The 14344-nt window shown below is 41.7% G+C and overlaps 1 protein-coding gene across 1 annotated transcript in view; it reads left to right on the forward strand.

Moving 5' to 3' along the window:
• Positions 1 to 681: 681 nt before the first annotated feature.
• The window catches only part of CHRNA7 (cholinergic receptor nicotinic alpha 7 subunit), a gene marked incomplete at both ends in the record, with an annotated part of 119395 nt that continues 105732 nt past the window's right edge, over positions 682 to 14344 (forward strand). The window contains 4 exon segments of the mRNA XM_080809189.1: positions 682 to 747; positions 750 to 795; positions 798 to 818; positions 995 to 1134. Coding sequence (XP_080665315.1) covers positions 682 to 747; positions 750 to 795; positions 798 to 818; positions 995 to 1134 — 273 coding nt within the window.

Consider the following 14344-nt stretch of genomic DNA (forward strand, 5'->3'; position numbering starts at 1 on the left):
AGAGATTTCCCCTCTCCTTTCAGCACTTCCAGAACCTAAATGAGAATCCGGCGGGTGATGCCCAGCAAACGGTAGCTGACAGAACACCAGGGCGGGGGCAGGAGGGGACTTCCTCCCAGGTCTGTTTTGTCAGGTTGGAGAGACTTCCCAACCTGTGGAAGCCTGGTTCCCAGCCGCTGACACCTAGCCACTGGCGTCAGGGAGGGAGGACCCTGGAGGACTGCACCCAGAATTGTCCCGCTCTCTCCCAAGGACCCCGCGCAGCTTCTGTCTGAGCGCAGGAGGGAGCGGAGTAGGGACCAAGGACAGAAGGGAGAGACAGCGCTGGCCCTGGATAGCCCCCGGCTTGGCTGGAGGCGTGATGCGGTGCAGACAGAGGCTGGGCGGGGCGCCCACACTGTAACCAGCGCCGGGGTGCACTTCCCACTTGCACCCGCGGGCTGCAGTTCCCCGGACAGCCGCCGAGCCTCCCAGGCCCCCGCCGGCGGGCTGGGGTGGGGGCGGGGGCGGGGCTCATCACGTGGAGAAACGCGCGGAGGCGGGCGGGGCGGGGGCGCGCGCTCGGCTCTTTAAAGGCGCGCGAGCCGAGCCGGGAGAGGCGGCTCCGCGGCCGCAGGCGCAGGCCCGGGCGTACCAGCGAGACGCGGGGCGCGCCGGCCCGTGGCAGCTCCGAGTCTCAACATGCGCCGGTCGGTCTGGCTGGCGCTGGCCGCGTCGCTCTTGCACGGTAAAGCCGCCAGGTCTCCCAGCCCTCTACTCCTCCTCCGCGGGATCCCGGGCGCATTCCGGCGGCTCCGAGCGCCCCGCGCGGGGGCCAGGTTTGGGGGCTCGCGCGAGGAGGGACGGGGGGTGGTGCTACCGGGGGTGCCCGGGAAGGGCGAGCCCCGTTCGTCTGGGCTGCTTGCTTTAGGCGGTGGGGGTCACAGGCAGGGGGCGTGGGGCGCACCCCCGCTGGCCTTCCCTGAGCAGCCCGCCGGGCTCTCCTTTCCTTAAGTGTCCCTGCAAGGCGAGTTCCAGAGGAAGCTCTACAAGGAGCTGGTCAAGAACTACAACCCCTTGGAGAGGCCCGTGGCCAACGACTCGCAGCCACTCACCGTCTACTTCTCCCTGAGTCTCCTGCAGATCATGGACGTGGTGAGTCCGGCCCGGCCGCAAGGCTGTCCTCTCCCCGCGGTGGGTTCCGAGGGGTCGCGGAAGCATCAGGCATCAGGCGGCCAGGCGGTGTAGTTTGTCTGGGACACGCCAGCTGGCTCAAGGCCAGGAGGGCCAGAACTCTGCCCCTGACCTGAGCCTGCCCATTGCTGCGTGCCTCAGTTTCCCCGCCCGCCGAAGGAACCCGGTATAGCATGTTCCACTGCTCCGGCCACCTGTGCGTGGGTACTCCAGCCCCACCCTTCCCTCAGCTTGAAACTCAGGATGAACGTATCCCCATTCTGAGCCAGAATCAGCAAGAATCGGGTCCAAATGGTCACATTGCAGTATCCGTTATGGTACAAGTGTTAGCATGCTGTCCGTGTCAATCTGGCCATCTCTAGACTTTACTGCTGCTGCCTGTAGTATGTAGCCTCTTTGGGTAGGGGCTTGGCCTTGGGCTTTGCAGCTGGTTAATCTGTCCAGCCAGATGGCCAGCTGTGAGCATTTACACGCCCTCTTTGCCCCAATTCCAATAATGGGCTATTTTTTTTTTTTCCTTCCTGGTGATAGTAGTGCTGGCAATCCCGCTCTGATGGTGAGCACGGCTCCTCACTCGAGATACACTTGTCGGTCAGCAGCTGCTCCAGCCCCATGGGGTTCTTTCTTTGTGGACTTACTAGTGCTGACTTTATTGACAAATCTAAATAATGTGTGTACTTTTTTTTTCTTTTGCCTAAAGACAGCTTTGAATGTTCAGAGTTCGTTGACATATCCTTCCTACAATACAAATATTTTACAAAAGTGTTTGATTCATTATAAATGGGTTTCTGTGTCTAATTTGTACAAAGTATTAGACTCTGTTCTGGGGCCCAGGGACGATGGTGTTCAGGGGGAGGGAAGACTGTGGTGGGAAAGAGGTGTTCAGATAGCCTCAGTTCCCTGTAGAAAGTGCTACGATCCACCAGAGGAGTGCAGATAAGTGGTGTAAGAAGGTAGGTGATATTTCATTATCTTACAAATAAAGAGGACCCACGCTACCACACTGATGCACGTTAACATCACTTAACGTTGCTAGAATTGCCATGATGAATGGCTTCCTCTTCCATACTATACCTGCGTTAAATGTGCGCTTTCCTCCTACAGACAGAACTATCCTTAAAATATTCGGTGATTATGCGACGACATAGATGACTTATCAGGAGGGATGTAGACAAGTGCCGTCTAGAGGTTACCAAAGAACAAAAATCACTGTTTACAGAGCTTGGATTTCAGGAGAGGGGAAAGGATGTAGATATGGAGTTAGGGGAAGAGAGGCTGAAAAGGAAGCTCTAGTACTGAATGAAGCCAGGTCAGAAAAGTGCCAGTGTGGAGGCTTTGGGAGCTCCACAAGGCTCTGCCTGTTTGGGGGGAGGGAGTAGTTTATTTAAGAGCAGCTTCTCTGTTACTTCAAGAGGTACTTGGGAGCCTCTGTGGGTTCTGGCTCTCACAGTTTCTGAATGGTTGCTCTTTGGTAAGTTTTGAAAGTGTCCCGAATCTGTATTTTCCTGTTAATGAAAGAGACAGGATAGTATTTCTTTGGTCACTGTGATGAGCTAAAGATATGAAGGCAACTTTGAGAGATCACAAAGCTAGTACCCGACCATGGTCTTTTTCATCAAAAGACACCAAACCAAACAACACTCCCCACCCCACCCCCTGCACATGACAGAGGACCTGTCAGCTAAGCTAACGTACTTCACAAGTGGTGCATGGTAGGCTGAGAAGGTGAAAGCTGCCCTCCCCCACCCCACTTGCTCGGGATTGGATCCAGCTAGCCAGATGGCTTCACCATGGCTAGGTGCCACAGCTGGTTCTCTGGAGTGGTCCTCATGCTGGCTGGATGGCATGTGAGGGTACAAGGCTTGCTTAGCCAAGGAGCAGGAACAGTGAGCACGCGGAGCCGTCCTCCTAAGGCTGTGGCAGTCTCTTTGGGAGAGAAAATCACTCCCTGTACAGCTGGAAGCTTCTTTCTAGGTGCTTTTATCTCTTTAGGAGATCCTTAAGGAATCAACTTAAATGAAGGATTTGAGGGTCTTATGAGAAGTTTAAGTGTCAGCTAGAGTTACATGGTGTGACAAAGAAATAATAAAACACAAGCTTGTGTCAAGTTAGGAAATTTTAAAAGCTATCAAAAAATTTGAGGACTGGGGCACCTGGGTGGCTCAGTGGGTTAAGCCTCTGTCTTCGGCTTGGGTCATGATCTCAGGGTCCTGGGATTTAGCCCCGCATCAAGCTCTCTGTTCAGCGGGGAGCCTGCTTCCCCCTCTCTCTCTGCCTACTTGTGATCTCCATCTGTCAAATAAATAAAAACAAAAACAAAAACAAAAAACCAACCAAACAAACAAAAAAACTTGAGGACTGAATATCATCATCATTCCAGTGTTGGAGAAACCTGAAGATAGCCATGAGCAGCCTGAGGTCATGGGAAGGTGGCCTGGCCATCCAGCCATGAACCCATTGAGCTTCCCAGGCAGGCGATGCTGCAAGCTCATAGTGTGGCCTTGAACAAATTACTTTACCTCTCTAAGCCCTGTTTCTTCATGTGTAAAATAGAATAGTAATACCCACTTCAAGGGTTTCAAGAGGATTAAGTAAGAAAAAATGGTTGACATTCACTGGTAATTCACTGAAGGTTTGCTCGATCTTAATTATGTAGCTTCTCAACTCAGAGGTTGGGAAGTTGATGCCTAGAAAGGTATGGTTACTTGCCCAAAGTTGCTAATTGGTTAGAGGCAGGGCTGCGAGGAAAACCCACATCTGACTTTGAAGTGCTTTGCCTCTTACCTCCTTTGGAGTGGGTAACTTCTTTTACAGAGTTAGCTTAATTTATGTACATGGGCTGAACTGAAGCTGATTGAGTGCAGTTACTCTGAGATCCTAGGTGGAAAGGAAGTCTCTATATCAGAAATAATGAAATATGCAAACATTTGTAATCCATTGGGACTTGGCTCTGCCTGGTTTTGAAGCAAAGCCAGGGCGCTCCAGCTGGAATCTTAGCACCCTGGACAGAGATACCGGGGCTCTCAAAAGGGATTCATGTGATAGTCTTGACTGGCATGAGATTCTCTTTATAAATTTGGTAATAGGAGTCATTTACTTACTCTGACTGGGCTGTTCTAGACATAATTACCCCACCCTCCAAGTGTTCTTATTGTTCCCCTTTCTGCCAGCAGAGATTTCCTGGCTGGAGTGATGGGGAAATGACATATGATGTTGCATATTTTATTTTCATGAAAGATCATTTCTATTTCACCAATTTATTCCACACATATTTACTGAGCTCGTTTTGTGAACTTTGCTAGATTCTGGGGATTCATAAATGAATAAAGGATGGTTTCTACTTTTAAAACTCACAATCAGGCTAAGGAGACTAACATGTAGATCCAAGATTACCACATGTGTAATTTAACAAAAATGCCTGTACAAAGTGCTACAAATACACATAGAAAACATTTATTTCTAGCGAGGGTGGCTAGGAATGGTTTCAAAGCAGAGGTAGTCAGATTTCTAAAATTGAGTAGGAATTTGCCAATTGGAGAAAGTAGGAGTGACTCTCCAGGTGATGGGGGCAGGGTGAGAAGAGTTTGGTGGAGGACAGGACAACTTCAGCAAGGTAGGTTCTAAGAAATGCTGGCTCTCAGTTATTCTTGGCTACAGGTTTTACTGCAAGACTTCTTAGAATATTGAGTGTTCTTGTGTTTATTGAGAATTTCTAAAAGAGGGGTATAGTATTGACCAAAGTAATTTTTCTTTGCAGACTTTTCTGGTAAGAATTAGTTTCTAGAACTGCACTTTACAAAATGCAGGATAAGATTATTTTTTGGGAGGATCTATACATAGAGTTCAGAGACAGGAGGGGTACAGAGCGTGAGGTGTCTTGAGTGTTTCTGCAGAGTTGAGGTTTTGCCCTGGCCTGGGTATCTCTGAGAGCATGAGGAGGCAGTGTGCCAGGGGATTTGTGAGGCTGAAAGATCAGCTTGCCATAGCAGATTTTCCTAGAAATGGAAACAGTCCAAACCATGATATTAGTATTAAATCCAACAAGTGTACATTTTAGGTTAGAATGAAAAAAAAAAAAGATGCATACATTTTAAGGACAAAGCATATATTTTCAAAGGGATTGTTTTACCTGCTGTGGTCTGTTCTAGCTATCTAACAGGCCGCTTGGTGAACTGTTAGGTGGAGAGTGGGAAGGTGTGGTGTATTTTTAAGCAGTGGAAGGATGTAACTAGATCTGTGTTTATTTAGATAGAGGATGCTGAGGGCAGTATGTGTGTGGGATAGACTGGAGAGGAGGAGAAGTGTAGACAAGGGATGAAGAGGTCGAAACTTCCCACATTGTGGGAAAGTGAGAAGTGGACAGAATCCAGAGACACTTTGGATATCCAACCTATGATATGTAACTGTTTATATAAACTTCATGTAGCTACATAGATAAATTTGTTATGTAAAAGTGTCTGACTTATTCCTAAATGCATACTCTGACTCACGGCATTTATTAATTTAGTTTGTAGGCTTGTAACTGGGCTGGGAATGAGATGATACACAAGAATTCATTTTGAAGTGATACAAATGCAGGGTTCTAAACTGCCAGCAGTTTCCATAATATTTCTCCTTTATTCCTGCCATGTAGTCATTCACCTGTATGTGTACATCTTAAGGCCATTCTAGATGTTGATTTGCATACAATAAATGTGCACAGTTATGAAAGCATGTCCAGAAGGCAAGGCATTTAAAATGAATAATGTGAATCAACACATAATTATATGCAATGTAAAACACATAATTATGCACGAATGATTTTTTGGTATTTTATGGATTCTACTTTTAGATTCAACCTTTTAGAAGCTTTAATCACAAGACAATAGAGCTAAGTAGTCCCGCATTTGGGGTTTGCTACAAATGATGGCAGGTGTGTTTGTGGAGCCCAGTGTTGTAAGGGCTTGTGTGTTATCTGACATCCCCATGGCAATGCTTTGCTTTTGTCAGACTTATGATTTTGCATCTACTGGCCACTGTTTAAAATGCTACAACTCTCACTTAATAGTATCCAATATTAACTGTAAGAATTGTACATGTTGAACACCTTCTGTGCAGAAAGCCCAAGGTACAGGTAAGTATCCTAATGATGTTTTTATATGTGGTATTTCTTCAAACTATAAATGTAATATATATATATGTATATATATATATATACACACACACACACATTTCTCCTATTTTTTAATTAAATTTCATTTCCTGCACAAAAAAATATATATATACACACACATATACATATATATGTGTATATATATATATTTTTGTGTGTGTGTGCAGGAAATGAAATTTAATTAAAAAATAGAAGAAATCATCACCCAAATCACCATCACTCAAGATATTCTGGTGTATTTCATGCTCTCTTTTCTCTGTGTTTATAGACTATATAGAGAAGTATTTAAAAATTAAAATTGTATAACCCCATTACCACACTTTAAACAATATTAGCAGGCATTAATTTTAAAGTGATACAAATATGCCAAGTAGTAAACAAATACAGATTTTAAATTAAAATTGAATTCTTTTTCCACTATCATGCATTTCTCACCATCAGTGCATGTTCAGTCTCTGTCCCTCTTTTTATTTTAGAAATCATTTAAAAAGCATGTATTGAAATGATTCACGATGTTACTTTTAAGTTACATGAAATGATTCACGATGTTGTTTCTAAGCCTGGTTGTCTTTTCATTTTGTGCTGGTGCATGTAGAAAATTGCAAACATAATTTGAAGGTCTTAAGGATACTATCTTCTCCCAATTTTTGTTTGTTTCTGACCAACATCCAGGTCATGACATTAGCAAGCACAAATTGCTTCAATCCAGTTAGTCGTTGAGAAGATGGGGAGCTGGCCTTCCATTCCTGTAAGGGCTGATCTGCCTTTGATTTTTGCTTATACATACTATGATGTAAATATAGAGAATTTACTAGAGTCTTCCCTCTTTTCGATGGACTTGAGCTCCTGTTTTGTCCCCCTAGCTCTCACATTCATCAAGATCTGCTTAACTTTTTGGCCCCTTAGGCATTGTTTTAGGAATCATCAAGGGGTTGTTGAAAAGTGGCCCCCAAACCTGTTATCTTCTCAGGTCTTCCCTCCCCTCCTGGATCTTGGCTCTGCAATTCCTCATTGCCCTGTTAAGTTCTCTGGTGTTTTTGTACACATGATCGCTGCATTTTGCATCCTCTTTAATTGTTCTCACTGGAGGGTTTGTGGGAACCACTTAGTTCATCACTGCTGGGAGCAGAACTGAAATTCTAAGTTAAAACTTGTTTACAACGCACCTTTGTAATTGATCCAGATTTACTATGCTAGAAATTTTATCCCTCTCAAACCTCTTTATGGCTTTGGGACATAAACAAACATACAAAATGCTTTAGCTTTATAGACTGAGGATTATGGGTGCTTTTACTGAAGGAATCTTTCTTGTAAATGTTGCTTTTCTGGTCTACCACTGAAGGTATTCCCCAAAGGGTTCAGTTTTCTCAGAGCCCCTGATTCATCCCTGACATGCTGTGAAAGGAAGAGAAATAGTCTTGTTATGGAGGGATGCCAACGAAAATCTCTGTCCTTTTATTGATTTATTAGGATTAGGTAGTGTTTTACTCCTCAGAGGAGAAGAGAGCCATTTAGAACCTTCTAATAGCAGTTCCCGTGGTATTTATTTCAGTGATTTACGTATTGACAGTCAACATCAGCTATAAACCATTTTAGCAAAAAACAAAAAATACAGCCCCCAACCAAACTATTGTAAAAGTGTGTCTGTGTACGTATTTATGTGTATATAAATACACATATACACACACACATACACTTGTCTTATCTCTCCTTGTTGAATGTTTTCTTGTTGAGTATTTATTTTGATATCTCAAGATATCACATAATATGCTTAAGTTTCCATGGAGAAAAGCTGGAAGTTACAGCAAAAGCTGAGGAATCACAGCCCTCGGAGTGCCAAAATAATTGGCTGAAACTAACAAGATTAAATAAGGAATTGTATAAAATCCTGTATTATGGGTTAAAAGCCACCGAGGGAGAATGGCCTGTGGGAAGGTCTTCGATGTGGGCCTGACTCCAGTCTCCAACTCAGGTAGTAGATGAAGGAGCTGACCTGTCTGTGACAGGTAGAAGCTGACAGGAGGGAATTGTAACTGTCATGGTTAACAAATGCCACCTGTGAGATGCTTCTCAAAGTGGGGAATTTACTCTTGGATCACTGTCTGTAAAGATTTCTGTCTTGGGGAAAAAGAGGTAGTGTCTATATTGGAGGGAAAAGGCATATCGCTAAAGCAATAAAAATCTGTTTGGGGCGCCTGGATGGCTCAGTGGGTTACAGCCTCTGCCTTCGGCTCGGGTCATGATTCCAGGGTCCTGGGATTGAGCCCCGCATTGGGCTCTCTGCTTGGCGGGAGCCTGCCTTCTCCCCTCTCTCTGCCTGCCTCTCTGCCTACTTGTGCTCTCTGTCTGTCCAATAAATAAATTAAAAAATTTTTTTTAAATCTGTTTAATTTCCACTGGAAAACCATTAGCATGATGTTGAGCACCAGGGTTATTTTGCCTTTCTCTGGGGATGTATACAGGTGGGATAACACGAGCACACAATGTGTACTCTTTTGGGTCTGTTTACATTTGCTTACTTTTATTTTTGAGAGTGACATTCAAGTTGTTGCCTATGGTTGTAGTGTATTCATCTTTATTGTATGAATGTAACATTTATTATTCTATTGATGGGTAATTAGGTGCCAGCTTTCGTCTGTTATGAAGACCTCTGTCATAAATATTCTTATTTTACATGTCTTTTGAGGCATGTGTGAATGCATTTCTGTCTATCACATAGGTATTTATATGGGAGTGTGCTCTAAGTCATAAGGTGGCAATACCTTTAAGTTTTCCAAATGAAACCAAACGAAATGATTTCAGAATGATTCTAAACCAATTAACATTCTCACCAGGAGTATATGAAAAGTCATTATTGTTCTACATACTCACCAACCCTTGGTATTTTCAGTGTTTTTAATTCACCATTCCGGTGGGTAGAGAGTGATACTTCTTTATGATTTCAATTAGCAGATCCACTGATTACCAGAGGAGTCAAGGGCTATTTCATTTCTTAATTTTCAAGTTGATTCTTTTCTTTTTAAAAAAGATTTTATTTATTTATTTGTCAGAGAGAGAGAGAGAGAGAGAGAAGGAGAACAGGCAGGCAGAGGCAGAGCGGGAAGCAGTCTCTCTGCCGAGAAAGGAGCCTGATGTGGGACTCGATCCCAGGACACCGGGATCATGACCTGAGCCAAAAGCAGCCCTTTAACGGACTAAGCCACCCAGGCATCCCTATTTTCTTTTTAAATTTTGTTTTATTTTTTCAGTTTCTGAGATTCATTGTTTATGCACCACACCCAGTGCTCCATGCAATACTTGCCCTCCTTAATGCCCACCACCAGGCTCACCCAACTCCCCATCCCCCTCCCTTCCAATACCCTCAGTTTGTTTCTCAGAGTCCACAGTCTCTCATGGTTCATCTCCCCCTCTGATTTCCCCCGACTCACTTCTCCTCTCTATCTCCCCATGTCCTCCGTGTTATTCCTTATGCTCCACAAGTAAGTGAAACCATATGATAACTGACTCTCTCTGCTTCACTTATTTCACTCAGCATAATCTCCTCCAGTTCTGTCCATGTTGATACAAAAGTTGGGGTATTCATCCTTTCTGATGGAGGCATAATAGTCCATTGTATATATGGACCATATCGTCTTTATCCATTTGTCTGCTGAAGGGCATCTTGGCTCTTTCCACAGTTTGGCAGATTTTTTTTTTAAGATTTTATTTATTCATTTGACAGAGATCACAAGTAGGCAGAGAGGGAGGCAGAGAGAGAGGAGGAAGCAGGCTCCCTGCTGAGCAGAGAGGCCTATGCCTGGCTTGATCCCAGACCCTGAGACCATGACCTGAGCCAAAGGCAGAGGCTTAACCCACTGAGTCACCCAGGCACCCCAGGCAATTATTTTCTTTTGAGAAGAAGTGTCTGTTCACGTCTCTTGCCTATTTTTTCTTGGCTTGCTTGTTTGTTTAGTTTTTCCTTAATGATTTGTATGAATTTTTCTATATTATGGACATGAGCCCTTAGGCACTTAGATGTTTTTGCAAATATTCTCTCAGATTCTTTGGCTTGTCTTTTTGCTTTTTTGAGCTTTGCTTTTTCTGTCTTTTGTAAATCTTTAATTGAAGCATAATATGCTTCTAGAAAGATGGTGTCTTTCGATGCACAGCAATTCTTCATTTTAATGTGACCCAACTCATAAAACCTTTTTTCTGTGTTTAATGCTTACTGTGTCCTATTTAAAAACTCCTTCCCTTTCTCAACCTCATGAAGATATTTTCCTTTAGAGGCTTTCTGTTGTTGTTTTACCTTTCATATTTTATGTACCATCCACCTCAAGTTGATTTTTAGTTTAGTATAATTTAAAGGTGATCACTTTTAAGTAGCTTTGTGGAAATCTTGACGGATGATTAATTTAAAGGGGTGTTAGTGTAATTGCTATGTGATTGTTGAACTACATCACACTTGGACATTTTATTATCTACTGTGTTGGCCCCAGGATAGATATTTCAGTTATTTAATGTGTATATACTATGCAGAAAATGTATAGGCTATGACATTTTTTAATACTTAAGAATGTCAGCGTGACACACAACATTTACAGAGCCAACAATAAGGATTTATGAGAAGCCCTGGTCCTATCCCATTTTGCACATTGCTATCCATTCCCCTGAGACCTTCAGCAGTTTCTGTTTCTGGTTATGATTCCTGATTCAATACTCATTTATTATTCCTTGATTGATCAGCTTTATCCGTTTGCTATTGACTTCTTGTTATGATGAGATATGAACTTGATTCACTCAGAGCTCTCCCTATCTGCTCTCATACTACTGTTGTCACTTCCACTGATCACTTTTATACCTTCAAAAAACAGTCTTAAGACTGTCATTTCTGTTAACCATAATTTTGTTTCCCAGTCTGTAAGCACTAGAGTGCTGTCCCTACTTTTTTTTTGTTGTTTTTTTTAAACCACCTCTATATCCACGTTGGTAGCATTTACATTCTCTGCTGTAACCACATGTAATTTATCTGTAATTTCATTCTATTGTATCTTGATTTTTTTTTAAAGCTGCCTTCACAATTTTGTGACAATGTAAACTATACTCTCTGAAAAGCCATTTTTTCTGAGCCTATAATTCTTTCTGTTTGAATGTTTCTGTTGTCATCTATCCTGGTGTCAAGTTTAGATGTTCTCCTTTTTTATACTCTTCACCAAATCTTATCATTCTTTTCTTTTTCCAAGTCTTTAGTTATGCTATTTATTCCCTCTGTTCATTATAGAGTTGACTTCCTTTCTCAGAGGAGATTAGTTGAGGGTTATCATTCATTTCTTTATTTTTTAAATTCATTTGCTTCAAACTGAATAATTATTAATAATTCAATAATACTTCAAACTGAATATTATTTCTTCTAAGATAATTTTTTCCTTTTTCTTTGAATTTGCTCATTTCTTTGTTTTTCTGTTTATTTTTATGATTTGTTTGGCAAGCTTTCCTAAAATACCTCCTGATTCTTAGATTTCTCTTGGTATTTGAAAATTAAGGAAGAGAAACATTGGTGAAAGTGTTGTATTCGAGGGTGGAATTTAGTGTCAGCTGTGGTTTTAGGGCTTTGAAGACATTTCTTTGAAGACACTAAATGCCAAAGCGCTGGATGCTTTGTCTCAGCATCGTCTCCTGTCACCTTAGCTTCTTCTATATACAAGCTATCAGTGCTATCCAGTACAAATACAATGTCAGCTACAGGTGTAATTTTAGGTTTTCTAGTGACCATACTTAAAAAGATATAGGTATAATTCATTTTAATAAGATATTTTATTTAACAAAATATACCCAGTTATTAAAATTTCAACACATAGCCAATGTAGAAACATTGTTAATGAGATAGTTTACATTTTGGAGGGAGGGGAGAGCTAAGGCTTAGAAATCCAGAGTGTGCCTTACACTCATAGCCCATCTCAGCACTGGTCACATATCAAGGACTCTGTAACCATATTTTGCTGGTAGCTACCATATTAGACGACACAGTTCTAACCAATCCTTTTTTTTTTTTTTTTTTTGCGTTTTGACTCAATGAAGTAAGGAGAAACCCTGGCTGTGATGGTTATCCTCAGAAGGGAGTTGACACTCTATTCCAACGCGCTCTGTCCCTTCACCCGTGTTAGCTCCCCTTCGTCCTCCCTGCGTCCTTCATTTTACTTCTGAACTCAGTGAGGTTTCAGGTTCCATGGGGCATACCTGCTCCTCTCACTCGGCAGCCCCCCACACCAGTATTTAGCACAGGGCTTCCTTCACTCTACATTTGCAGATACTAAGCCTCCCTGTATGTGCTCTCTCTGTGTGTAATGTATTGAAATATCTTGCCTTTTTGTGATCCCATTCCCATTCTCTTTGTTTTGAGGCATTTATACGATTTCACTCCTTTATTTTAATTCTAGTGATCATAGAGGGAAAGGGGAAATAAATAGGTATCTTTAAGCTGACCTCTTCAACTAGAAACTGACAGGATATTCTTACCAGACACTCAGCCAGTGGCGTAAATATGCTGTGATGTATGTTTAATCCATTGTCTGATTCACAAGTCCATGTTCATATTTCTATAATTCACTTTGATATATAATTGGGTCCTTTAAACTGAGTGGTGAACACTTGGGTAAAGTTGTTTCTGTCATTGTCTTAGATCAGTGCAGCTCCTCAGATGGTGTATGATCATGCCCTGCAGGTGGCCTTTTGTGACCTATTGAATATACGCTTAGAAGGTACTGTCTAAAAAATACAATTAAAAGTTATAATTCCCTGCTCCTTGGCAAGAGCTTTGACTTTAAAAGAATGAGATAATAAGCATTTTCTCACACTTCTTACATATACAATTTATTTAAATGTAAATAAATGTTTTCTTTTAAAATAGTCACTGTAGAAAATGATACATTTACTCTAAAAACACTACTAACTTATTGAATACTTTTGGACTCCTATTAGGTTTAAAGCACTATTATTTGAAAATTTTCAGCAGCGATATTTTTATTTTCAGGATGAGTTTATTATGGATGACTGGGTATACCTCAAAGTAGGGTCTTGCGATGAAGGTTGGTGCTCTTAAATGAGATGGGGATGCATTTTCTGTTTTTATCTTTCTTCTGGATGCTTATAACCTGATACTGAAGAAAAATCAAAATAAAGTTCCCCAAAGTGTCCTAAGCAACATAAAACCTTCCTATACTATTTTCAACGAGAGCCTGTAATGAGGTAATCAACTTTTTAGTATATAAGCTTGAAAAAGCTTTAGTTTATATTCATAGCTTATATATTAAATGAAGTGTTTTATGGGTTTTAAAAATTAATTGGCCAAGGCTTTTCTTCTTTTTTTAAAAGTTTTTATTTAAACTCCAGTTAGTTAACATACAGTGTAATATTACTTTCAGAGGTGTACTATATAGTGATTCAACACTTCCATACAACACCCCTTGCTCATCATAAGTGCCCTCTTTAATCCCTGTCACCTACTTCACCCATCCCCCACCCACCTCCCCTCTTGTAACCATCGGTCTGTTCTCTGTAGATAAGAGTCTGTTTCTTAGTTTGCCTCTCCTTTTCCCTTTGCTCATCTGTTTTGTTTTTCAAATTCCACGTATGAGTGAAATCATATGGTATTTCTCTTTCTCTGACTTATTTCACTTAGCATAATACTCTCTGGCTTCATCCATGTCATTGCAAACGGCAAGATTTTATTCTTTTTTATGGCTCAGTATTATTTCATTGTGTGTATATATACATTGTATGTGTATATATACACACACATATATAATACAATATGTATATATGAAGTATATATGTATATATGTGTATATATATATGCCACTTTTCTTTATTCATCATTTGATGGACACTGGCTGTTTCCATGATATGGTTATTATAGATAATGCTGCTGTAATCATTGGGATATATTTATCCTTTTGGATTAGTATGTTTGTATTCCTTAGTAGTGCAATTGTTGGATCATAGGGTATTTCTAGTTTTAACTTTTTGTGGAACTTCTATTTT

The sequence above is a fragment of the Martes martes genome (genome assembly GCF_963455335.1).
Source record: "Martes martes genome assembly, chromosome: 7".
In the NCBI taxonomy this organism is placed as follows: Eukaryota; Metazoa; Chordata; class Mammalia; order Carnivora; family Mustelidae; genus Martes; species Martes martes.